Source organism: Phacochoerus africanus, chromosome 2 (assembly GCF_016906955.1).
Source record: "Phacochoerus africanus isolate WHEZ1 chromosome 2, ROS_Pafr_v1, whole genome shotgun sequence".
Lineage (NCBI taxonomy): Eukaryota > Metazoa > Chordata > Mammalia > Artiodactyla > Suidae > Phacochoerus > Phacochoerus africanus.
This window is the reverse complement of record NC_062545.1, coordinates 234,437,748-234,464,473: the sequence shown is the minus strand read 5'-3', so window position 1 is coordinate 234,464,473 and position 26,726 is coordinate 234,437,748. Positions and strand designations below refer to the sequence as shown.

At 40.0% G+C, this 26,726-nt stretch overlaps 1 protein-coding gene across 7 annotated transcripts in view; it reads right to left on the bottom strand.

Annotated features, from left to right (window-relative positions):
* The window catches only part of TLE4 (TLE family member 4, transcriptional corepressor), a 150,742-nt gene that overhangs the window by 103,760 nt on the left and 20,256 nt on the right, over positions 1 to 26,726 (bottom strand). For all 7 annotated transcript variants that reach the window (XM_047767814.1, XM_047767815.1, XM_047767818.1 and 4 more), the window contains one exon: positions 10,855 to 10,917. In XM_047767814.1, the coding sequence (XP_047623770.1) occupies positions 10,855 to 10,917 (63 nt within the window). The remainder of the gene's footprint in view (positions 1 to 10,854; positions 10,918 to 26,726) is intronic.

Sequence of the window (26,726 nt, the reverse complement as noted above, 5' to 3'; positions counted from 1 at the left end):
ATCCGACAACTGAGACCAGAAATATTTGAGGAGTTCTCCAAGTGGAAAGCAAGGAGAAAAGAACTGGAGGCATAAGGAACAGTTTGGATAAGGCCTCTGAATGATAAAGAAGCTTGTCTATCAAGGAAGAAAAAGTATGTGTGACTGGAGGAGAGTAGGAGAGTAGGGTGGGGACAAAGTTAGAGAGACCAAAGCAGGATTTTGAGGACCTTCTTGGGTACGGCGGCAAGGCACACATGGAAAATTCTTTAAAGTGGAAGAAGCATTCGCAAAAAGAACAACGAAAGCAAGCATTTGAAATCATCTGAGTATGGTGTAGGCATACTCTATAGAACCACGTTCTAGAGGGAAGTGAAATCTGTCAGGAGAAGGCCAAACGGTGAAAAGTTTTGCATGACATGCAAAGAAGCTGAACTTGACTCTGGCAGGAATTTTATTTTTATTAAAATTTGCTAAGCTGCTGAGTGCTATCAGTTCTGCATTTACTAAGATGGAGCTGGGAAGAGTAAAGAAGAAGCTGGATGGCCAGGAGGTGAGCCAGACTGGAGGGAAAACAGAGGGCCAATGAAAGATTTTAAGGCCTGAAATCACGAACTCATGGACAAACTTTTTCCATTTTAGGATGTGGACTCAACTTCTTCCTACCCAACTCTGTCTCCAAATTCTCTTCCATAGCAGTCAACTTCAAGTATTTTAAAATGGTACAATGTATGTTTTCAATTTTCTCTATTCCAGGTTAAATATCCCCAGGCCACTGGCTCTAAGCCACTCATACTTCTGGCTACTCCTCTTGTTGTCCTCACTGTGATGAGACACAATTTGATTCTGAGAAGATCAAAGCCAAGTCAAAGTGTCACCCCATGTCCATTAGGTAGGCTAAAAAACCTGCTATGCCTTTTTTCAGCAATTCCACCAAGTTAACACAAATAAGCTTTAAATTTAACCAAAACTCCCTGGTCAGACTTTCCCAAGGAATGTTAATCCCACAAAAAATTAAGTATTACTCATATAAAATAAAATATAAAAGCTCAAAAGGTTTAATCTGGCTAACACCTGGCTAACTGATGGTCTCCTCAGAACTTCCAATCTCAAAAGAAGGTGACTATGTGTAAGCAAAACTTTCCAAACAACTTTGGCTATGGGCTTGGGGTTAGGCTCTCAGGAGACACCTTGGGAAATACCCAAGTCTTTCTCATACTGACCATTTGGCCTTGTCTTCTCTGTTCTCACATTCTTCACTGATAGGTCCAATGAGCTCTACAAGTCCAGAGCTTTCCAACAGAACTTTCTGCAATGTTGGAAATGTCCTAGATCTGTGCTCTAATGACTAACTGCATATTGGTGGATGCACCCAAAATGTGATTAATGGGACTGAGAAACTGAATTTTTTAACCATATTTAACTTAATAATTAAACTTAACTTAAATCTAGATAGCCACATATGTCTATAACTGCTATACTGAACAATGCAACTCTACCTTAAGGTACTTTAAAGCTTAGTTCCGGTAATAATTATCCAATATTACCTAAAAGTCAAAGAAATGAGTCAGTCTCTCAAATATACACTAATTTTTTTTTTTTTTCAGACACACAGAGATAAGTCCTGGCATTGCTACCTCAGGAAGGAGGATCACATTGAAACCTGCAGAAAAAAAGTCCTCCTTCCTGAGAACCATCTTTCATTTCCTGAAGGGGAACAGGACACAATGCTACCATAAGGATCTAACCAAATATCCAAATGTCAACCAAACCATGCAGTCATGCAGAACAAGGCAATTAGTCAACCATGGAACATGGGTCAGGGTTAGGCTCTGTGATGCCTCATGCAGTATTGTTAAAAAAAATAATAATAATTAATTAATTTTTTTGGCTGCAGTTGTAGCACATGGAATTTCCCCAAGCCAGGGATTGAACCAGCACCCAAGTTGCAATCTGCACCACAGCTATGACAATTCTAGATCCACAACCTGCAGCGCCACGGGGGAACTTCCAAAAATTATGTATTTTAAATGAAAAGCTGTCTGATGTAAAAATTAGAAAACTGGTCCAAATCCTCTATAACCCCAATCGGGTGTTTAGTCATTTTAGGACATTCCCTAGATAAACGGCACTGTCATAACACATTACCAGCACTGATAAAATGGCCTTGACTAGGAAGCAGACCTGTCCTGTAAAGGCTGCTGGCACTTAATAAATGATCTCAGAAGATGGTCTTGCGGGTGTCCCTGCATACTTATCAGGGGATCTCTGGTGATTTCAGCTGAGCTCTCCTATAACAAACCATGTTATCACAAGCCATTGATTCTTTACAAAGTTAACAAGCAATAAGACAGTTAACCTGGTGCCATTATGAGGCGAGAACACTGCCACCAGCGCATGTAACCACAGTATTTTGTTCATTTCCTCCCTAAGGCACAATATGAAAGTGACTGATTATATTTTTCAACTTCTATTTTACAATTATTTTATACATGCAAAATGTGACTCAGAATAATTCAGGACTATATTAATCCAGGTGCCAAATAAATAGTACTTGAGATACAACCATATCTCATAACTCAGTGAAAGGGTTTGTTTTCCATTAAATTAAAAGCACTAAATTTATGGAAAGTCCAAAATAGAAATTCATGTTATCACTTGATTTGACTGGCTATTTTTGTCTACTGGAATTTAAACAAATGCATATTATTACTACTATGTAACTGTGCATTATTTTCCACTATTTAAATATAATGTAGAACACCCGAATAAATCTACAGAATTCTGGGGACAGCACAACTACTTGATACTACTCATTACAGAAGCTAACAAGGCAATAAAAACACAGTTTTGAGTTAAAATTAAATTTGCACCGAAAAGCGTTTAGGTTGGAATGTTCCCTTTTCTCTAGGTAAATACTAAAGTAAAAGTAGAAAGAGGCTTAAAAGGCTTTAAAAATTCTAGAATGATCAGAGTTTCTGTTAAACATGGGCAAAAGAATGATTCAAATTCTTTGTTCCATTTCTTTATATCCAGATACAAGGAAGAAAAAAGAGCTGCTCACTCCAATCTGGGCTCCTCCACAGCTTCTAGGCAGCCTGCTTTTGCTCACAGAACAGAGCAAACAAGAAAACTTAACGGTAGGATTGCAGAGAACTAGGGGAGGAAGGCAATATCCATCCTCCTCTTCATTAAATAACTAGAAACAAGTTGTTAACAATCTGCTGATAAGATTAAAGATGGATAATGGCATTTCTCCAAATTTATAGACGACCATGGTTTAATAAATAAGAATTAGGAAGCCCTTTGTCTTAAGGAACCACTTTCTGTTCCCTCTTCAGTACGGTATATGCATTTCAGGTTACTGCAGGCTATGGTTTGGAAATGGTTTGAGGCTCAAAACATTAATAACTGATAAAGTTTAGATTTCCCTCTGTGGTTCAATGGTAACAAACCTGACTAGTATCCATGAGGATGTGGGTTCGATCCCTGGCCCCACTTGCTGCACTAAGGATCTGGCATTGCTGTGGCTGTGGTGTAGACCAGCCCCTGCAGCTCTAATTTGATCACTAGCCTAGGAACTTCCATATGGCACAGGTGCGTCTCTTAAAAAAAAAAAAAAAAAAAGATGGATCAAGTTTGATCACATTTGATGCTGCAAAACAATCAAGCTGCTAAGCTACTTTTTCTGAGATGTCTTAAAATTCCAGAAAACTGGGAATGATTTAGCCAACATATCTTCCACGATTTGTCAAAAATCTTGATCTCTTTTTCTCCAGTTAAAGGACAATATATATGCACAAGAGAGTATGTCTGATATAGATAAGGGGAAAACAACTTTATTCACAAATGTTCCACTTATGAGAATAGATTTCTTTAACAATAACTGTTCCAGCTTCAAGCAGCATTTTCCTTCCAACGAGTTTATTACAGGCCTATGTGTGATCTGCTATATCCCATCTGCCAATTGAGAGGTGTCTTCAAAAATCTTTGTTTTTCAAAATAGAGGCATAAACATAAGCTGTGTATCTAGACCTAGCTGGCCCACAGCGCCCATCATGGTCCATGTGGGTTCCTCCCTGTGCATGTATGAATGGTAATACTTGATGGGTGACATTTTCCTTACAGTGCAGACCTTCTATGAGGAAACTTCTATAACAAGCACTATGCATTGTTTTATATTTTATGTGATAAAATATGACCTGAGCTGATTATACAGTCAGAGCTAGTTTGTCATGTAAAGAAACACCAGTAGTTCAATATTACCTCCCTTCAAATCAACACTGGCATTAATTTTTTTTTTTTTTTAATGGGGGAGAGTCACACCCACAGCATGCTGCAAGTTCCTGGGCCAGGGATTGAACCTGTGCCACAGTGACAAGGCCAGATCCTTAACCCACTAGGCCACCTGGGGACTCCAACACTGGCAATAGTGGTCACTATTTTTATTTTATGCACAGAATGTGCCTAGAAGCAATAGCTAGTTGTCCCTTGCTATTCTCTTTCTCTTACATTAGCATCAGGTATTAGTTATAGGTAGGTGTGAGGCAGACTGGGACCTGGGATCCTTTGCTGCAATGTTTACACCTGGACAAACAACTCCTCCAGCAAAAACAAACAAAAAAAAAACAAAGAAACCAAATGGGGCTAAAAATAACTGCATGAATGCTCATAAGTTATCTACAACAAGATACAAAAAGACCAAAAACCCAACTGCCACTTCTGAAAAGCTGGGAGCAGAAGCAGGATACCATGTATAAAACCAGGGTGCATGTGTCCCCTGCAGAGAACACCACCATCTAAACTACCCCTCTTGCCCAAGGGCTGGACCCGCCTCTACTCTCATCGCATATAAGGAACCAGCCCCCACCCCCCATACTCCACCAGTGAGGAGCAAGCAGGGGAACCTGGTACTTGTTTTCACTCCCTCCTGCTGCCCCAATAATTTCCTGTCTGGCTTTTTAGCAATTTCTATTGATTAAGGAAGGCCAAGAACCCTGGTTGGTAACAGGCATTTCCACATCTCCCTTACCGCTAGCTAAGGGCAGGTAACAAGATTATCGGCCACTGCAAAGAAAGCAAAACTGTGAGTATCAATCACATCATGCCCTTAAAATTTAGAAAAAGTCCATGTCCTCTCTCATCATTCCTTCTAGCTGAGGCAGGATCTGGTAGTACTAGGGAGATGAACAGCAATATAGAAGGAATTTGAGTTTACAGCATCATGGAGTCACCAAATTAGCTACAGCTGCTTCTACGTAAACTGTCATGTAAGAGAAAAACAAGCTTTTATCTTGCCTAAAACACTACTCCTTTGATCTTGGTTAAAGCAGTCTAACACCCAGCTAGGTCCTTTACGTTATCACAGATCTTTATATACAACCCTACAGAGCAGGTGTCCCATTTTCCGGATGAGGAAACTACAGCCCAGAAGAGTAAAGAATTGTGCTCAACATGATAAAAGAAGCAAACAGCTGAGCCAGGATCTGGCCCCAAGTCCACCTGACCTCAGGCTCTTATCAAACTGCCTATGCATAACACAACTCTTGCACAGAACTCTGCTCCTTGTTAGGGGAGCAACAAGTTTTTGAAAAATACATATGGTACTCTGGGGAAAAAAAAGACTTTCAACTATCATGTAATACATTATCACCTACTGACCTATATAGCCTGTTAGGGGTTTGAAATTCTCAAAGGTTTTAGGAACACCCTGTTGTTCATCAAGAAACATACCCTGACCAACCCGAAAATAAACTAGCATAATCCAGGGGGAAAAATGAGTCCAAAAAGTACAACTGTACTCCAAACCAAGTCCTCAGCTAGTGCCCAATACTTATTTCATGCTTAATCTAATAAAACGATGCTTACTCGCCCTCCAAAAAACTAAAATCTTCCCTTTGTTCTGACAGATCACCTGTGTGGAGCTAAATGCCCACTGCTGGAAACAACCCCTGGAGCTTTGGGCCTAGCTCATTTCATAGGAAGACCGCCAGCCAACCCATTTGGAAATATTAACTTCACCTCTTCCCAGTTTTTACCAAGTCCTTCCTCTCCAAATGTCTTGGGACCCAAAAACCCATTTCCCAGGAAAGGTATAAAAACAAACATACAAATAAGCATATACCTGGCATTTACTATCCCAAATAAGGCTTTACTTTTTTAAAACATAATATACACTATAAAGATGGGGTACTTACCACTCATAGGGATATTAAGGCTCAGAGAGATCAAATTTCTCAATATAAAGCCAGTAACAGGCAGAATTAGTTTGATTCCAAATTAGCAGAAACACTGTGCCTTGCTGCCAGGGTGTGGAGCGTAGTTTTCAATCTACATTTAGAATCTCCTTAAATGTATGTTCCTTGCAAAGGGGGGAGGGGGGAGCACTGGAGACAAGTCAGTACTTACTGGCCTTCTTCAATTTTGCTCAAGGTCTATATAAGGTCTATGTCTATGGGTCTGCAAGCTATATCCTAAAATCACTGATGAAAAAAGTGAGCCCACCCACAGACTACTTGTAAAAAACAGAACTAACCTCAGCTAGGCCACCAGGTATTTTGAAGATAGCCAGTCCCCAAGTGGATTGAAAAATTTGTCTTTCTGGATAGTTCTGTGGGTAAAACACAGCCCTTATCTAAAAATCATTACATCTTCTGAGGTAAGCTCTACAGGTTGAACACCTGGAAGAGTTGTCATCTTTTAGATCTATGCCTGCTGGCTGGAGAGAGTCAGCTGTTTATTGGGAAGCTCATTTTTGGAGCTAGGAGAGTCACCTTTGGGGCTACCTAATGTGCCTCACTGAGATTTTTTAGCTAATTCACAGCTCTGGGTTGTTTTAATTTCTACTTTCTTCCTCTACAAGGACATTAGAGAGGGTTCACATTCTTATGAAAGGCAATGCCTGAAAGAGGAGGGCCAGGTCTAGGTTCTCTCAAAAGGGAACTTAGAGATTCTTGGCTGCTATTGCTGCAATGAGTGCAAATGCTGGCCAACATCAGGAGCTGCTTATTACTATGTGCTAGGCTGCGCATGTACAGTGCCAAGTAAGCCTCACAGCCATCATAGGTGTTCTATGCTACTATTAACTTCACCCTACAGATGAGGAAACTAAGACTTTAAGAGGCAAATCACTTGCTAAAGATCACCCAGCTCAATTAAATTATGGTAAGCCATGCAATTTTTAACAAGGAGGCCAGGGCTTGACCCAGATATGACTGTCATCATTGTCATTAGCCTTGGCCATCTCTTGCTCATGGAACTGCCAATAGGAAGCTGATTATAATTCCTTCTCAGCAAAAGAGACCCCAAGTGAGATAGAGAAGAACTTTCCAATTGCTACTTTGAGATCTGCCTTTTAAAGAAGAAATCGGAGAGCAGCAGAATAAGATCAGTCTTACCCATTCCTAAAAGCCAAAGGAAGGTGGGGAAAAAAAGAGCTTCAGATAGGAGGAGGACTCATACCAAAAATTTCTCTAAATCCTGATTTTAAAGATCCTGTGAAATTTTACAAACTATAAGTGATGGTTACTCACTTAATGAAAAGAGTTGGCAGTATCTCTGTTTAAAGCCTGGGACTTTGGAAGTAGCTGTGCGTACAACAAGCACATCAGTAAAAGAGACACTGGCTGTAATTTTTTTTAAGTGTTTCAGTGAAATCTAATGGGAAAATACTTTTCTCTGATTGTTACGTACATAGACACACTTCAAGTTCTTGAGCTACAATTATAAACTTATTTCAAAAGAAAAGGTCTTGCAGTTAAAACTAAATTTACCTAAGAGTTGTCATTCTGTACACTACTTTTTTTTTAATTTTAGCATATGTGATACACTAGTCACAAGCAATATAAAGCAGGTACTTTATTTATTCATTTATTTATTTTTGGTCTTTTTGCCATTTCTTGGGCCACTCCGGCTGCATATGGAGGCTCCCAGGCTAGAGGTTGAATTGGAGCTGTAGCCACCGGCCTATGCCAGAGCCACAGCAACGCGGGATCCGAGCCGCGTCTGTGACCTACACCACAGCTCACGGCAACGCCAGATCCTTAACCCACTAAGCAAGGGCAGGGACTGAACCCGCAACCTCATAGTTCCTAGTCAGATTCATTAACCACTGTGCCACAACGTGAACTCCTAAAGCAGGTACTTTAATCAGCACATGGGAGCTAAATTAAAAAGACTTATCTAGATGTATGTAAATAAATTTACCTCTTGTTCTTGCCAAACTCCAAAAAACCGCCTCCAACCACTGTCCTGTGGCTTATGCATTCATCCTTGAAATATCCTTTTTCCTAAATATGATCGTTTAATTTTTAAATAAAAATATTTTAAAATAAATTCTAATGCTGCAGCTGCAGTTTTTGGCAGTAAGACTGTCACACAGAGAGACGGCGTTAAAAAATCAGATCAAGAGCTTTAGTCCCAGCACCAAGTGACACTCGCAGCCATGCAAGAGTGATTTTCCATGCCTCTGAAGAGACAGGAAATAGAATTCATCTTCCTCTAATAACCTGCCTCCTCCCTCCAGATTATAGTCCATCTGGCCTCAGGGTAGAGGCGAGGAGGGTGATGCTCACAGAATGCCCAGAAGAGGAAACAAGGTGAGCAGCAGAGAGGCCCAGAATGGACAGGAACAAACATGTCTGTGGCCTACACATTGAAAGACATACACACACCTTCGGAAACTTAAAAAAATAGAGCCAATTAAATTCAAAGCAAGCAGAAGAAGAGATAAACATAGAATCAGGATTTAGAAAACCAAGACATAAGCTATTCATTACACATGTCAAAGGCTTTCTCAACCAAGAAATGTCAAAAGTATTAGGGAAATAAATAATAAGTAGTGAGATTATGATGCCTATCCTCCCAGTTTAAAGAAGAAAACAAGTTGCCAGTATCTCCCCACGGCTTTCCTCTACAGGGTATGACTTCCTTAGCCAATTAATTCCAGTCCAATCTTGTTCAGCACACCACCATTACACATTCTGTTCCTACTAGACAATACAACTCATGTGGGAAAACGACTTACTGGCAAATCAGCTAGCTCCACCAACACCCCTAAGACCTCCTCCTAAATCTGAACATAACCCCACTGATCTGGTACAAATGTCAAGGGAATAAGCTGTACCAGTGATTCTACATGGGGTCTATGTCTGCAGAAGCCTCAAGTCTAATTCCACTCCAGGGAAAATTCCAGCTTTTCCATCTGTCTCGGAGTATGACACCTCAGCCTGCACAGTCATGACTAGGAGTTCCCACTGTGGCACAGCATGTTAAGGACTTGGCATTGTCTCTGGAGTGCTGCAGATTCCATTCCAGGCCCTTTGCAGTGGGTCAAAGATCTGGCAATGCCGCAGCTGTACTGTAGTTCACAGGTGCGGCTTACAATTCAATCCCTAGCCAGGAACTTCCATATGCCATGGGTGCAGCCAAAAAAGAAACGAAAAAAAAATTCTTCTCGTTCTCCATTTACATAAAGCAGAGATGCTAAAATTAAGAATAAACACACAATGGTCTGAATCAGACAAAGGGCCACCATATTTCCTAAAGAAATGCAAACAGGGCCCTTGCCTCTCCTTCACCACTCCATGTAATCTAGTCAATAAGCAATCCTGAGTAGAAACAGGAAAATGGGGATATAGTGGGTGTGGTTTTTGGTCACTGGCTAAAGGAGACAAAAGACAATATATCCTTTGTTGTTTATGATCCAGAAGAGCATCTGAATGCAGGATGTTAACTTGTTAGGTCCTCGATTTGTGAATCTGAGCACCCCCAAAGGATATATTCCATGTGAAAGGTACCCATGGTTACTGAGATCTTATCTTACCCGGTTCAGACCAAGTAAAAAGTCAGATAGGGATCCACATTCAAAAACACACATGTACACTCCAATACTGGCTGCACGCCAATGCTCACTGCATGCCTACTGGCAGGCAGGCAGGCAGGTGAACTGCTCTCCTGAAAATCAGTGACACAACTGAAGGGTAGGAGGAAAGTGCCTTGGTGCCTTCCAGCTCAAAACACCAAACACTGTGGTCACAAAACATTTACTAATTTCTCCCTTCTCATAGCTGATCTTACCTGAGGCAAATGAAGGATTCAGTAATCCTGAAGCAAAAGTTCTCTCCAGCTGGTACACCTAAATTTTCTAACTACCAAAAGCAAGCAAGCAAACAGAAGGGGGTTAAAAAAAAAAAAAAAAAAAAGGCCACCAGGAAGCCACCACTTACTAGAAATGCACCATCTCATTCCACTATCTGAGCATTTGCAGACAGCATGCAAGCTTCCATTGGTGGGAGCAGAAGAAAGCCAGTGAGCTGCACCCCTGGGCTTGGATGCGTGAAGGCCATGACACTCAGGGCAGAGTCCACTGAGTTCATCTTGGGTGTCTTTTCCCAAATGCACCCACAATATAAAGACCTCATCAAGTAATAAGAAGTAACTTTTTAAAAGCTACTAGCCAAAAGTTCCATTAGTTTGTTTCCTATGTAAAGCCCTTCTATTCGATATAGCTTCTGCCAACTCTTAATGCCCAATGACAAAAGTGTAGAACAACCTCTTGTCTTCTGTGTGATTTTTCAATCTCCCCTAGTAGCTGCCAATATGATAAAGTCATTAATTCTTAACAACATACATCGTCCAATGACAGCGAAATATTTTAACAACTGAATTTTGCTTAGCACATTAGAAAATACGCCATTATATAAACATAATTCTGTTCCACTGAACGTTAATAAGGTGTAAAGGTGGAATGCGAATATTGTATTTCGGAAACGTGCAATACAAACACCAAGAGACATAAGGCCAAAGAGTCAGTTTTGTCTGCAAAACCACTAAAATGGTACCTTCGAGCCCACTGCTTGAAACCAACTGTCTTACCTCTTGAGACAGGAAAGGAATGACTTGTGCACAGATAGCATTCAGCCTCTTGACAATCTCTGCCTGCAAAAAAAAAAAAAAAAGAAAAAAAAGAAAGCAATAAAGAGAATAGTCAGCCGGTTACAAATTCCCAAAATATTAACAGGATGATATCAAAACACACTTTATATTCAGGCTAGTGTATTTCCGAAGGAAAAGAAAAACTCATCAGCAAGCCCATTAAAAGGAGGCAGCGACAACAGTGCCACATTAATAGCACAATTTATTAACCAGCATTCATCTTAAAAAGTTAACCTTCAAGCACAGGACAACATAAAAAGGAATTTAATTTTCATGACTGGAAAACAGTTTTCAAAAGTCTTCAACAGGACCTTTGTTCATTCCAATACGGTTTTTTATAAAACCTTGTGTTTTCTGTGTTGGATGGTAAAGACACATTCTTCCCTACACTCCAAAACTACTCCCAATTAATCTCTCTGGAGTTGTACATTTGTGGCCTTTACTTTAAACAAAGGCACTAGGATTTCATAATCAAGTCCCCAACCTCCCCAAAGAATAGCATCCAACCAATCCAAATGAGCTGATTAATTCGGATCCTTAGTGATAAAGTGTTAGAGAATGGCATGTTTTCTTCAACCTCCATATGTATATGGAGACTAATCTCGGGAATATTAATTACCATTGTACTATAGATATGCAGAAGTCAAAGTAATGTCAAATTAATAGTTTATTCTCTATTAATTTTGTAAGTATTCACATCTTATAATACCAATAGGATGCTACAGTAAGTTTTTAAAAAAAGAAAAAAAAAAATTCCACCATGTTTTCTTTAAAAAGCTACCAGGAGCTCCACCAAGCTTCACCTTAGTTTATATTATCAAATGGCTCCTTAGATACTTTGGTATGTAAACGTAGGTTGTTTTTTTATACACAAACATACAAAATAACTTTTTTTCCAGTTTTACTGAGACATAATTGACATATAGCACTCTGTAAGGTTAAGGTGTATGGCTTCATGATTTGACTTACAGATATTGTGAAATGATTACCACAGTAAGTTTAGTAAATATCCATCAACGTAGCTTAATTTTTAATGATGGAGTGGGGGAAAGGAGAGGCCAGAAGCGATGAGACAGAAAACGTAAAGCAATTACTATTCCTGAGACATTCTTAACGTAAATTCCATCAAGGGTCAGTTCCTCATTTTATAAGAGGACGAAAAATGCTCCTTTTCTTGCTAAGTCATTACCAGAATGACAGTGACACTCTACTTGTGCAATCTAGGTTTCCTTCTTTCATCAGCAACCCTTTTGACTTTGTGGCTCTGCAATCTTTTAAATGCCAGCATCTTAAAAACTTTGCCAGCCAAGAGAAAACACAAATTCACCATGAAGTTTCAAACCTAAGCTTTCCACTCCAGGCTGCATTCCTAACAGGATGGACAAAAACCCAGTACCAATAAGCAGCAATGAATAAGGACCCAACTGTGCTGACCTGATTTAATTTACTGCCCTGGCCCTGTGGAGCATTTAGCTATCCTTTAAGAATGCTTAAACCACCATGAAAAGCTGCAATGGGAATCACCAAACCACTCTCCACCTGGACGAACATACCACAGTGGTTATAGGGTGAAATTCCAGTGCTAGCTGAGAAAATAGAGTAGCATTCACCACACTGAAAGCACTAGTCTCAGAGGCATTTGGTTGTTAAAGCTTTTTGTAGGGAGAGGTGGAGGGGGAGAGAATAAAAGATAATGAGATACTCTGGGGCAGACCAAACTGATGATTCTAATGCTTAGAACCATCTGCCAAGCATATTTTCCTCATTATGTTGTTTACATAAATAATATAGTCCCTTGCAAGGAGGGTTGAAAACTGTGTGGGCACATAAGAAAACTCAGTTCTTTAGTTTGCCTACATAATCTAGGCAGTAAAAACTACTCTAAGGAAACTCACTCATCTGACAAAATAAAGACCAAGAGGTATTTATTTGGCTCCTTTAATCTGGGACCTAGGCTATGTGAGGTCAGAGCAACTATGAAAAAAACTTTCTTAAAAATCAATGTAGAAAAGTAAAAAAGTCATTTTATTGATTCATGTATGTTAATACACATACATACATAACAGGAAAAGGGGTTGGTGGAAATACTCCAAACTTTTTCTTTAAAGGTCTCCTTTTGTTTAAAAGACTTCTTAATTTCTTTAAGTTGTCATGCCAATGGATTTTTCCTGGTCAGGCTAATTGGCAGCAGCGGGGTGGGATGTGTGTGTGTGTGATTTCATAAAATTAAGCAGGTCATTCCTCACTTTGAAAGCTCAAGTTGCCTCGGAAACACTGCTGCTTCCATGGTCATCTAATTTTGCCTCTTTTGTCCCAGAGGACCCAGCTTTAGGGAGGCATCATTTATTTACAGGCCTTTCCACTGGGCTTCAGCGATCAGCCAATAATACTGTGGACACACACTTCTAATGGCCTATGTTTTGAAACTGAGTCTAATCTAATGGCGTGGGGCCCAAACTCCTTTTCCAGCACAGCCATTAAAGGATGTAGGTTATTGCTGTTGTCACCATTGATATTTGTCATTGTAATGTAATTAGGGCCCTAAAATGATGCATTACAGCCCTTGGCACAGCTTCTATTAAAATCTTTTCTTCTGCTCACTGAACTGCGACCTGCTTTCTGATGAATAACAGACAGACGGCTTTAGGGTAAGGAGCAGATTCATCAAAGAAGTATTTTTCAGCTTTGGGGAAAGAGAGGAGGAAAAAAGGCAACCTAGGAGGGAAAGCACCAGGGGAGGAAAAGCCACAATACACATTTGAATTTCATCTGACCACTTGAAATTCTGATTGCGTCTGATGAATCTTGCTTAGACAATATATTCCCAGTCTCAGAATCACACGGTTAATCAGGGCTCTAATCTGCTATCCATCAGCCTATGCCAGCGAGGTAGCTTCCAATCAAATTTATAGGTGATGTGGCTCATGCATCCCTGAGCAAGTACATTCACAGAGAGCCCATTTAAACAGGCAGAGATTCTGAAATACTGCTGTTAGGGTTACTGGATGTTATCACAGTATTTGACGCTTTACGGAACTGCTAACTACTGTCTTTAGATGCCCATGATATTCCAAAACAGCATTAATGGCCTCCACAGAAGAACAACTGCTCATGCTAAAATATAACAAAATGATTGTTTTGGCAGCCATGGTTTGTAAAATACATTAACAATTTTTACACTTCTATTATGTCTTCCTCTACCCATCAAGATATACATTTAAAAAAAACCTTAAGTTCCACACATAGTATTTTCCTATCCTCAATTCACTACTGTCTATTTCCTCCTCCTATAATTTTCCACCTTTATGCCATCCTCCAATAAAAAGAACCAATAAAAACAATGACCATTCCACTTAAAACAAAACCCAATATGGGCAAAATATTTTATAAAAAGTCAAATTAACCAAAAAGACATTCTCTGCAAACATCCTGGTTATGCACTGGACACTTGGCACATGAACATGACAGACTAAACCCCAACATGGTGATGGCCAGTGGATTCACAGCATGTCCAGTTAGTAACGAAAGAGCTAAATACTGAAAAGAACCTTTTATCCCTTTTCTCTTCACACTCCAACTCAAGAATCAATGCAAAATTTATTAACTACCTCACATCATGGAAAGCAATGTCATGCACTGAAAAGAATGCCACAATTCAACCCCTTAATGAAAAAGTAACAATATCAAATTTTTTCTTTATCACTTACAAAAAATTACATTAGTCATTTAAGTAAGACAAAAAGCTAGTTAAGCCTGAACTTGAATTGAATTAGATCCCCTCAAATAGTCCTAATGTAATAAAAAAAATCTAATTTTTATTTTGATTATTTCCGCCTATATGATTTCCTTAAAAAATGAAATTTTACTTTAATGACATAATAAACAAGAGAAAGTACAGATTACTTTATCAAAGATATGTATCAAAAGAAATTGTTGCTTTAAAAAATACTTGAGTTTTTGTTCTCTCAAGATAGCAATAACACTACTATATAGTATTGTTGAAAGAGAATAACAAACATTACTAGGAAGCCATTTCAGCAGCCAAGAGAGTGGGGGGAAGGGCAAAAAAATGTTTCAGGAAACATTCTTGAGGAGTAACATTTCATGATTAATTGGTTTTTATAGTTTTTAAAGATGAATCTATTTAGTTTATCAAGTGTTTATCAAAAACATACACCCATTATAAACAAACACCAAAAAGTAAAGGAAAAATTCCCACATCGATCTGAAATTTTCAGGATAAATACAAATCTATCTTGCAACCCTTTCCTTCAACCTTCTTTTACTACTACCAAATCAAGACTGTAACTTTTTATTTCAATCTGAAAATAAATTATCTTGATTTCTTACTGATTTGTTCCAAATGATCTGAGAAACAGTACAACTTCTGGAACTGATCCTGCCTGTCCATAGGTTAAAAAGTCAGAAGACTAATGAGAAATTCCTCCCAACTTAATAAAAATCCAGACTAAATATGGGAAAAAAAAATTCATGTAGTACTGTTTCTCTAAACTGACAACTCAGTTTTTATCTTGTCATCAAAATTCATCTTTACAAAAGAGGTAAGAAATGTAATAGATAAAATTAACTTATGTATTTAAAAAGCCAGACTGGAATAAGGATTAGAGATTTAGATCAAAAGTACTGTCAGCATTGCTAGCAAGCTGGTAAACCAGATGCCTAAGTTATTTTAATTCAGGTGATTATTTTGCACAAAATACTTTATATTGCTTAATAAAGCAATAAAATAAAGCAGTAACATTGTAAGAATCAATTTAATAGAACATCTACCAGCTCCCTAAAGGACTGATTCAAACTACTACGACTTTTTTGCAAAGTATTAAGACAATTTTTAACAGCTGTCATCATCCCACTTCCTCTAACAAGAAAGAGGTACTGTTTAGGAGTATTTAATTAGTATTACGTTGAACAATATGAAAGTGCCAATATTTCAACGTTTTTTTCCCCACCCCTTCTCCCCCAGGTAGTTTAAAGCAATGAGCAAGAATTCTACTGATTGTAATACCTCAAGCAATGTCAATCCGCTTTGTGTTTTGAACTCGTATTTATGCTACTTTACTGTGTGCCAAGTGTGCTTTTAAAGTACCTAGCAGGCAGTTAATCGCATACACCAAAGTATCCCATTTGTTTGTCCTCACAAGATATACAGGTGCTACTTGTTTGTGGTGCTAAGGCAGGAACATGCATGCAGGATGATGTCTTTCCCAAAGAATATCACAGAACACCTACATTCCATGAAAGTATTGCAATCTGTCCCCAAAGGTAAAGCTTGTATTTTACTGGAGCACTTTTGCAACGGTTGGGAAAAAGTGCCCTTTCCTCTCACTTCTTGAGCTTTCCAGAAGAGCTTTAAGGGAATTCCCAGACATTTGCCTAACATTCTACCTACACCTTGTGAGCTCTGGCTGTTGTATTTAAATACTGCTCAAAATGATAAGAGTGATATATTATCATGGTTCAGAATGACAATCACTTTGCCAGACAAATGTCCAATTAATCCCACAAGGTCAAATCATTTCAGTACTCAAAGCTAAAAAGCACTGCAACCAAGGTAAGGTTGTACTCAGCTCTACCAGAGAGGTGAGGCAAAGAAAATGGAAGAAAAAAGATGGGAGGGAAGAATGGGAAGTCAGGAGTAGGGTTAGTTTAACACAAATGTCCTCAGAATTAGGTAAAGCTGGTCAGAGACCCAGATGACTGGGTACCAAGACACTCAAGTTTTGCACATGCTCATTTCCTCAGCACTCCGGGGCCAGTGTTTCATGGCAAGCTCTGCCTGCTCTTTTCTGATTTCTGATTCTCTCTCCCTATCTCTAAACTTGATCTCTCTTCTTTTACGCACTACTATTTCCCACTGACATAAATGTACAGATGCCTTGAATGATGATTTACAATTAAGCATTTTCAGAGTTCCCATTGTGGCACAGTAGAAACGAATCCGACTAGGAACCATGAGGTTGAGGGTTCGATCCCTGGCCTTGCTCTGTGGGTTAAGGATCCAGCATGGCATGAGCTGTGGTGTAGGTTGCAGACGCCGCTTGGATCTGGCATTGCTGTGGCTCTGGGGTAGGCCAGTAGCTACAGCTCTGATTAGACCTCTAGCCTGGGAACCTCCATATGCCGAGGGTGCGGCCCTAAAAAGGACAAAAGACAAACAATTAAGCATTTTCATATTTAGCAACAATGGAAGGGATAAACATGTGCTCATAGTAGGTGAAGATCATTCACCTTGATTTTCCCTAGCATGACCTTTATGATTTAACTGTATGTGAGAAATCTGAAGACAAGAGGAATTTGAATATTGGAATAAAACCCAAAAGAAAAATAAAGATACTAATGGGTCTCACCAAGTTCTCATCAAGGATACCTATCTCCAGGAAAGCAACAAGCCACCTTTGATACACTTAAAGCCATGCTCTACTTTTTAGTCTATCCTCTTAGGTTGGCTAAAGGCTCCCTGTCTGTTTCCTTCTTGTTTAACTCCCTTTCTTAACAAATCTTCATCTGGATCCGCATTGCTCAGCACTTCCTTTTCTCTTATCCTTTCAATTCTAGAGTGATCTCTACTGATTTCCTCTTCCTCTTCCTAATTATATAAAATTTCAACTCTTTGAAGCCATCACTGCCAAGATACCCTCCATTCCCTTCAAATGTTTTCTCTGTTAAATAGAGTCAGCTCTTTTCAAAACCAAAGTTTTGGTCTTGTGCTGTTTGCACTCATATTGCTCTGCCAAATACTTCTACTACTGTCCAGGTCCAGGCACAGCAAGCAAGTACAGCCCCAGGGCCTACCAGAAGGCTAATCCTGGCATCAAAAAAAAAAAAAAAAAAAAAATGGGGGCAAACAAAGTCTAGCAAGGATAAGGGAGAGTCCCTCTACCTAGAACCACCTTCTCCAGATCTTCTCACAGCTCACTCCCCTACTCATCATTTCAGTCTCAGTCCACAGGACAACTCCTCAGATGACACATCCTTAGGTATTTTCATTCACCATCCTCTCTGACTCCTCCTTGTCACTCTCTGGCCCATTACACTCTTCTTCACAGCATTCATAATCATCTGAAATTATCTCACATGTTTTGGTTTACATGTACTAGAGTAGTTTCTCAAACTTTAGTGTGCCTACTAATCACCTGGGAATCTGCTTAAAATCCAGCCTAGCGGGGGGTGGGTCTGAGTGTCTACACTACCAACAAACTCCAAAGTGACAATGGCACTTGGGGTCTGCAGAGTACGCCAAGTAGCAAGGTTCCAGAGAATGGGAGGCTCAATGAGGACAGGGATATATTTATCCATACATCAGTCCTGCTACATAGAAGACAAACAAAAATATTTGTTAAATGATGAGAAGAAACTGAAGTCCAGGTTAGCCAACTGGAATCTCCTGAAGTTTTTTTGCTAAAATTACGTTTGGGAATATTTAAAACACTTCCACCATAAAGGAATTACCTAACTAGAATACTTGCTTATATTGACTTTGTTTGCTTACCTTCCCAACACACATCTTTTCTGGCATTTAAGATGCCACACCACTCAAGGAAGAATAAGTAATCACAACAGGCCACAAAAGGAAATGCAAATTCACTCGGGACAATTCCTGACTGATAAGTAAATGATTAAAGCTTCCATTCTGAAACGCTGACAGGAAGTGTGTTGAATATTACAAAGGAGATGCCACTCAATCTGCTACCCGAGAAGACCAGATAGCAATCACTGGGCCCAATGGTATTGGGGTATTTGCTAGAGAGCACACTGAGAGGGCACCCTGTACGCTGAGTCATGATAAATCTCCACAATAGTTATCTCCAGAGTGAACTAGTGAGGATTCTAACAGCCCAAGGGTAGGCCCTGGCAGTGCACCTAGCGCCCCTCACAGGTCTCATAGTATGAGCAGTTCCTGACAATTACAGGTACAGTGGTCACAGGGTACAGATACATGCTACCTCAAGTACAAACCAGCTCCTGCTTATCAACCCCCTCCAAACTCAGGACACTCAGAGCCAGGCTTAGGGAGTAAGGGACCCAACCTTGGCCAGAGGACCTGTAAAGAGAATATGCCATTCAAATCCCTTCCAAACTAGGCCCAGGAAATGAGGCGGCATCACATTTACTAGACCCCATGTACAGATTTAGATACACAAATCCACACCCCGGACAAACCTGTGTGAATATGCTCACTGTAAGAGGGTTCTAATAATTACCAAGTCTTTACTTAGTATATACTGATTCTTTGCCTGTTTCTGGGAGTTTCTCTGTTATTAGTGCTGTGTATTCCACACAGAAGTTCACTATCACTCACTGATTCCTCACCCAAACTCTTCTGATGATCCACTGGGCATGACCCTGTATACTGGGAGAAGCAGTCTCTATGACAGGCTGGTTAAGAAATATAAAAAGTCCCATACCACAGACTAAGAGTGCTATATAATCAGAAAAATAATAGCATTTTTCCTATCATCAGGCTCCCATCTACCTCTACTTGTTTCCTTCTTTAATACTTTAATTTTTCTCAACTGCCTAGTAAAAGCACAGAACACTACTCTTATCCATTTGTGCACCTATACTCCTGGTTACTTGTTTTTAAAACGTTATGTCAAGCTGCTTTTATTGTGCAAGCAGTTTAAAAAATTTAAACATGTTAACCATAGAAAAAGCTAAAACTATGAATATATTACTGCCTTCTGGCCAGTCAACAAATATTTATCAGGCACCTACTATCTGTCAGGCCTATTTGAGGTGCTGACACAGGGATGTTGACAGGGGTGAGCAAGTCATGTAAGTCCCTGCTGCCATGGAGCTCACACTGTAGGGGCAGAAACAGAAGAAAACGTTCAACTATATGAAGAGGAATTTCAGATACTGAGAGGGCTGTGAAGAAGATATAATGTGGGGGCGGGGGTTGAAGAGAAAATCCTGGGGCAGGGGGGGCAGATCTGATAAGGACGAGACAATCAGGAAAGACAAGGAAGTGATTTTTTTTTTCTTTTTTCTTTTCTTTCCTTTTTTTTTTTGTTTAGGGCATATGGAGGTTCCCAGGCTAGGGGTCTAATCGGAGCTACAGCTGCTGGCCTACACCACAGCCACAGCCACGCAGGATCTGAGCTGCATCTGTGACCTACACCACAGCTCACGGCAGCACCAGATCCTTAACCCACTGAGGGAGGCCAGAGATCGTACTCACAACCTCATGGTTTCTAGTCAGATTCATTTCCACTGCACCACAATGGGAACTCCAAGGGAGAAATTTAAGAGCTGAAATGTGGCTGAAAGAAACATGGCCCAAAGCAAGATCCATACCAAGTTTTGCAGATGTTATTAACAGGTATTCTATACATAAAGAGCTCCCTGATCAGATGGTCTGAGAGCTAAAACAAAGTTAAACAAGTTTCTTTCCTGTTGCCATCCCAGAGCCTCTCAATTGATAATAAGTCTTTGAAAAAGTGTATGTAAAAATGCAGTACTAGTCAAACAAATTTCTTGGATTATGGAACCTTTTCTCCTCAAAGCTCTTGAAGGAGATCATATGTCACAGAAAACGCTGAGCCGGTCACCGGTTTCTAGCCTTGGCCTTACACTAACATCAGTAGTGGATCTTTCACAAACACCAACGCCCAGGCCTCACCCCAGGCCGATGAACTCACACTCTCAAGAGGGTAGAACCCACATGTCTATATTTTATTTTAAAGCTCCCCAGGTGATTCTAATGTACAGGCAGGATTGAAAACCATTAAGCTGGAGTACAGGGCACATGCAATAAAAAAGAGAGTGGAAAATCAGGACAGAAAGGGTTCACTGGGGTCAGACTGTGGAAGGTCTTGAATGCCACACTAAAGAGCTTGAACTTTATGTGGAAGGCGGCAAGGACCTATCAAGGACAATTCCTAGGAAAGCTATGATAAATACCAGACAGGAGGTCAAGACACTCTAGGGCATTTCTGCTCTCCACCCCCTTTTGGCCACTGATTATATTTGAGTGGCTGCGGAAGGACTGAAGAGATTTATAACCACAAAACATACCACAAGAGGAAAGATGGAGGATGAAAGATAATTTCAGAATAGGAAGAATATGAATTCCCAAAGCACCACAAACCTAAGAGTCAACAAGACGTTTTCAGATATTGGCTCATTCATTCACTCCTACTCCAAGCTAGGAGCTATGATATGCCAGAGGTGAATGCCAAATTGATCTGGACCCTCTGAAGTTTTTATAATCTAGTACAGCTTAAGACTAAATAGAAATAAACAATAATGGACAGCATGTGGTACCTAGGTGGTAAACTGAGAAGCTCGAGCAAAATGAGGGTGAGGACAGAAGAAATTCCTTGCTGAAGTCATTACAGAGGCGCGAAGAGCAAGCAACACGTGTGCCATGTTAATTCCAGTTTTCAGTATGTGTCTCTGTAGTGCCAGGGACCACGTTACACTCTAAAAGTAGGGGAACAGGACAGGATTTCTAGAGCCCATAATCTAACAAATGAGACAGGCACTGGAAAAAAACAAAATGCAGGGTATTTTTAAATGCTTTACAGAAGACAGTTTCCCTGAGTATGTGAGTCTGCCAGACAAAGGAGAGAGGGGCAGGGGAAAGGGCAAGAATATTCCAAAAAAGGATGAGCCTGCTGCCACAGTGTGAGACATTCAGATTCTACAAACAGGACAAGTGAAAGAGGGCAAGATAAGGCTGAATAAGCAGATTCATAAGAACCTAGTGTACTGGGATTATCTCTACACAGGTTAGACCAGTTAGGCGACAACAGATTACTCATGGTGAGAGTCATCTTAAATACAGAGGCTGAAGGTACTATTCATAATCACGATCAGCATCACCTCCACATTCCAACATTCATGGATGGTTTACTCTGTGCCGGTTATTTCACTTAAGTGTAGAACAATTTTAAGAGGATGACTTCTGTCCCCATTTTACAGATAAAGGCACAGAAGAGTAAACGGGGGAAGTAATTCTCCATGATCAGATAGCTGGAGCAAAGTAGACAAATGCAGAAGTAGCTGAGAATAGATTCCAAGAGACCAGATGAGTGACTGGGTGTGGCTGATGAGTGAGAGGGAAAGGCAATCATCACCTGTCTCCAGGTTTCTGGCTTGAGAAATTGGGTAGATGGTACTGGCATTTCCTGAGATAAATATCACTGAACCACAGGCAGGCTTATGGGGGTGATGTCATTTAGGGGCATGTCTAGTTTAAGTACCTGTGAGACATTTAAGAGAAACTACGACTTGGTTACATGCAATGGTCTCAGAGGAGAGACTGAGGCTACAGCAAAAAAGCGGGGGTTCATTGCTTAGCATAGAGATGGCTGGGTATCCTGGAGTGGAGAAGTGCACCCAATGTAGACAGATGACAGGAGTGTACCCTGAGCTCCTGCAAGCTCAGATAAGGAAGCACAGAAGGCCATCAGCAGGAGGCCAGCACAGCTGTCCGAGCAGGACACCAAGGGTCTGATGGGGAGTGACAGGGAGGACAAGGAAAGGAGACAGGCTGCACGGGAAGCATCAGCAGCATGCTTTGATTTCACTAGATTTGGGCAATGAGAGGAAGTAAGGAATCCACGATTCCAACATGTAAAGCCCAGATATGGTGCTACCATTCATTAAGACAGGGAAGTCACAAGGCTGCTTTCAAGGTTTATTTAGGGGGACAGTTATGGAGGGGCAAGGGAACAATCCCAACTCAAGTGGCCAGACACTCTGGAAAGCACATGATATTGTGAATGATAACTATGGAGTCTCAAATCCCAGGCTGACTCTAATTACTAATTTAGCTGAACCACGACTTTAAGCAAACCCTAAGTGATTTGGGACTCCATTTCTACAACCATGAAATGGGAAGAATAATGCTGCCCTATATCTCATTGGCAGAAATATTTATGAGAGGAGACTTATTAATATAATCCCTTAAGGTAAGTCAAACTGTTTGTTCTAAGACAACTGAGATTAGATAGTGCTACAAATTGAGTAGCTGTATTGTTAGGTATTGATTGAAGCTTAGGGCTCTTCCTGTCTCTCAATTAAGAAGACATCCCTCACTAATTTGTACTACATGGGGGAAGGGCTGCAGATCTAAAGGGGCGTGCAGAGACAGACTCAGTGGCACAGTAATAATAAAGGATGACAGTGCCTCCCAACTGATGGGAAAGAGGAGTGAGGTCAAAAGCCCGGCCCCAGAAAATTTGCTGTTTCTCCACTTTTTTTGCACTGTGACCCAGAAAAGACATTCTCAGTATTTCTGTTTCGCTACTGGCAAAGGATCTCTCTTCCTCTTTACTTGGTAAACAGATACTTGCCCTGGATGCAGTAAATTTTATACATAGTATTATAGAGTAAATTATAGGAGACTGGGGAGAGAGGAGAAGAGGTGGAGGGGGAAGTCAGGGCTCAACTTCAAAGCTTCTTACAATTTAAAATATAGGTAACATTTAAGGGAGACTTATAGAATATTAGGGAGATAGTGAAAATGACAAACAAAACTTCTCTGTAAAGCAAATTAGTAAATTAAGAAGAATTCACAAGTACTCAGAAGAATGTGAATGAGTTCTGCATTAACCAAAATACAACATGCAGCACCTCTTACAGCTTCCTACTTTTGACTCTGTCAAATGCCTCGATTTAATATTTTATACGTGTTCATAGCACCCTGAACTTGATCTTACCTTTCACCTAAATTGGCTTTGAATTTATTTTGTGGGTTACATTTTATACTTTATGAACTTCAATTCATCTATTCCTAACTTATAAAACAAACCCAATAAACCCTCAGCTTAAATATTGTAAATTAATACTCAATTTCTGTGCTACTGAAAGTAGTCCCCTAAGTGATATCCTTCAGAAAGGAGATAATGGGCTTGTGCCACAATTAAGTCAACTACTGTTTAGCTCAGCTAGATGGGTTTTGTTGTTCTTCTTCAGTGTTGTTTTTTCAACAACAGACATTCCTGATGAAGGGAGTAGTGCACAGATTGATAGTATGGTACAAGCTCTTTACTGTATGACCATTAGTAGCAAATAGTTCATGGACCTGCACCAGTTCATGGACCACACTGAGTAGTACTGCTCTAAAGCAACACTCCTACAACACAAAACTATTAACTTCTTTCTGACTGGAACTTTAGAATAAGTGATTTTTTCCTTCAAGGCAACAAAATTCTCCAACACTTCTGTAATAAATGGAGCATTCTCTGATTCCCAGCCTCTTCTGCATAGATAGGCTAAGTGATACAGTTATATTTTTTTAAGGGTAGGTGATAGCCTAGAAATCAGTTCTGCAGACACCTGGCCACAGGGTCTTCCCATGAGACCATGCTGCCTGCTAATCTGAAACTGTGCTACAAGAAACTAAACAAAAATTAACTACTACAGTCATGTATTCTTATTTCTTTTTTCCCTTTTTACAGCTGAACCTGTGGCCTATGAAAGTTCCCAGGCTAGGGGTCAAATGGGAGCTGCAGCTGCCAGCCTATACCACAGCCACAGCAACTCAGGATCCGAGCCCCGTCTGCAACCTACACCACAGCCCATGGCAACATCGGATCCTTAAACCACTGAGCGAAGCCAGGGATCAAACCCCCATCCTCACAGACACTATGTCAGGTTCTTATCTCACTGAGCTACAAGAGGCACTATGTATTATTTCTAAATGACAGGGTTAAAGGAGAGCATGACATGTTACAGCTTAAGGATGTCTGTGCTTCTTTCACAACAAAATACACTTCAAAACTGGAGTTTTGCTTGCTTTAACTTAGGTTTAATTTTCTGCAAAGAACATGCTAACATGAGAAACCAAATTACAACAAAATATACTTCTTTGTGATTCTTTTTGCCCAGGAATTGCTCAGGAATTTAGAGATCAGTATAAGCAGGGCAGCCACTGAAGGATAAGAAAGGAGACAATTTGAAAACGTAAGTACGTATTAGGGTCTCAGTGGGCAGAGGAGGAAGAGATGAAAGCACCCCTTGTCTCTAGCAATGAAACAACCCCCAGATGTCAGCTGGAGATCGGACAGGCTACCTAAGCAAAGTACCATTAAAATTACTTCAATCTGCTGAAATATTCCAGAGATACATGTATGGAGGTTAAGCAAGGAGCAGTTTTGCAGAGACACCACACCACCTATCAATTTTAACATCCTAAGTCGGGAGTCTCATTCAAGCAGCATATGGATTCCCATGTACTACAAAAACTACACCATGTAAACAAAAAGATAACAGACTTGGAAGAAATTTTGGGGATTCTAGAGATTCTCTGGCTTCTTGCTACTCAAAATGTAGTCAGTGGACCAGTGACATGACCATCACAAGGGCATTAAAAATGTGGACAATCAGGCACCAACCACTCCAGACCTGCAGAAATAACTTCATTTTACATGCTCCCCAGTGATTCTAGAGGCAAATTAAATTTGAGATGTTCTGCTTGAGTTGACTGGTTTTCTCAACCCTGCTGCTGAACATCAGAATCACCCCTGGAGTGTTTAATAAAACAGTGATGTCCAGGTCCCAGGTTATGGAGCCCAGGAAGCTACATCTAACACAACATACTCACCCAGTCCTCTCCCCTTATTTTATGGATATGGATGCAGAAGGGAGACTGATGTACCAAGATCACAGGAAGTCAGTGGCTGAATTAAGAGTAGATCCTAAGAAATATTTAGGATTGTGTTGCCCATAAAAAAACAAGTCGAACCAACTGTAAAGTTCAATGAATCAAACTAATGTTAAAGACCTAATGCTTCATTTGAGTATATACTTTTTTGTACTTCTATACTTTTAAAAGAAATACAAACAAACTTATGTTTATTTTATGTTTCATCCCCTTGAACCTTGGCCAGTATTTTTTGATGGTGGGAGTGGTAGGGGAACATAATTATCCATCAACCACAGCACAATTGGTGGAGACACAGTGAGGTCTCAATCTTTGGGTTCTGCCTAGGTCAGAGTGGTAGGACCATGGAGTGATTCTTTTTCTTTCTTCTGCTTTATAAAATCTCTTTAATGTGAATGTATTACTTTTTTAGCAAAAAATAAATAAATAAATAAAAATAAAACAAAAAAAAACCCCAAAACACAATGCACTTTAAAACTACCTTTTAAAGATCTCAATTTAACTTACATTGAAAATTCAAAAAACAAGGACAATGGATTATTCTGATCATCAGTTTTAGGAGTTCTCTTGTGGCACAGAGGGCACTGCAGGGCACTGTAGGGGGGCTTTGGTTACTCCTCTGGCATGGGTTCAGTCCCTGGCCTGGAAACTTCCACATGCCAAGGGTACAGCCAAAAAAATTTAGAAACTTTCCAAAAATACAGAAGTGATACTTGGTATACCTAAAACAAGAAACTTCTGCCACAACTGCTGACCCTTTTGGTGGTTAATGATTATGTCATTACATTTAAATCATCCACAATTAGCACTAGATACATAGAGGAGTGGTGGGAGGTGCCAGTGGAGTGAAGGAAATTAAAAACTGCGGTCAGACTTGAAAAAAATACCCTACAAAGCAACGCATGTTTCTGACAGTTGAAACAGACTACATGACAGACAGTGAAACCACATTTCCGCATGTTTTTTTTTTTTTGGAATGGATCTGTGGCTTTATGCCACCAAGCAATATTTTGGTTTACCAAAATGTACTCTATGGCCTTTTTAATTTCATGTTTATTTAACTTTCCTTACTATCACTGCTGTTCTCAACTACAGCAGCTTAAGACAAGTGTCTTAAAGGGAAAAAAAAAGTTTAAAATACAGGATATGCCTTACATTAAAAAAAAGAAAATTAACC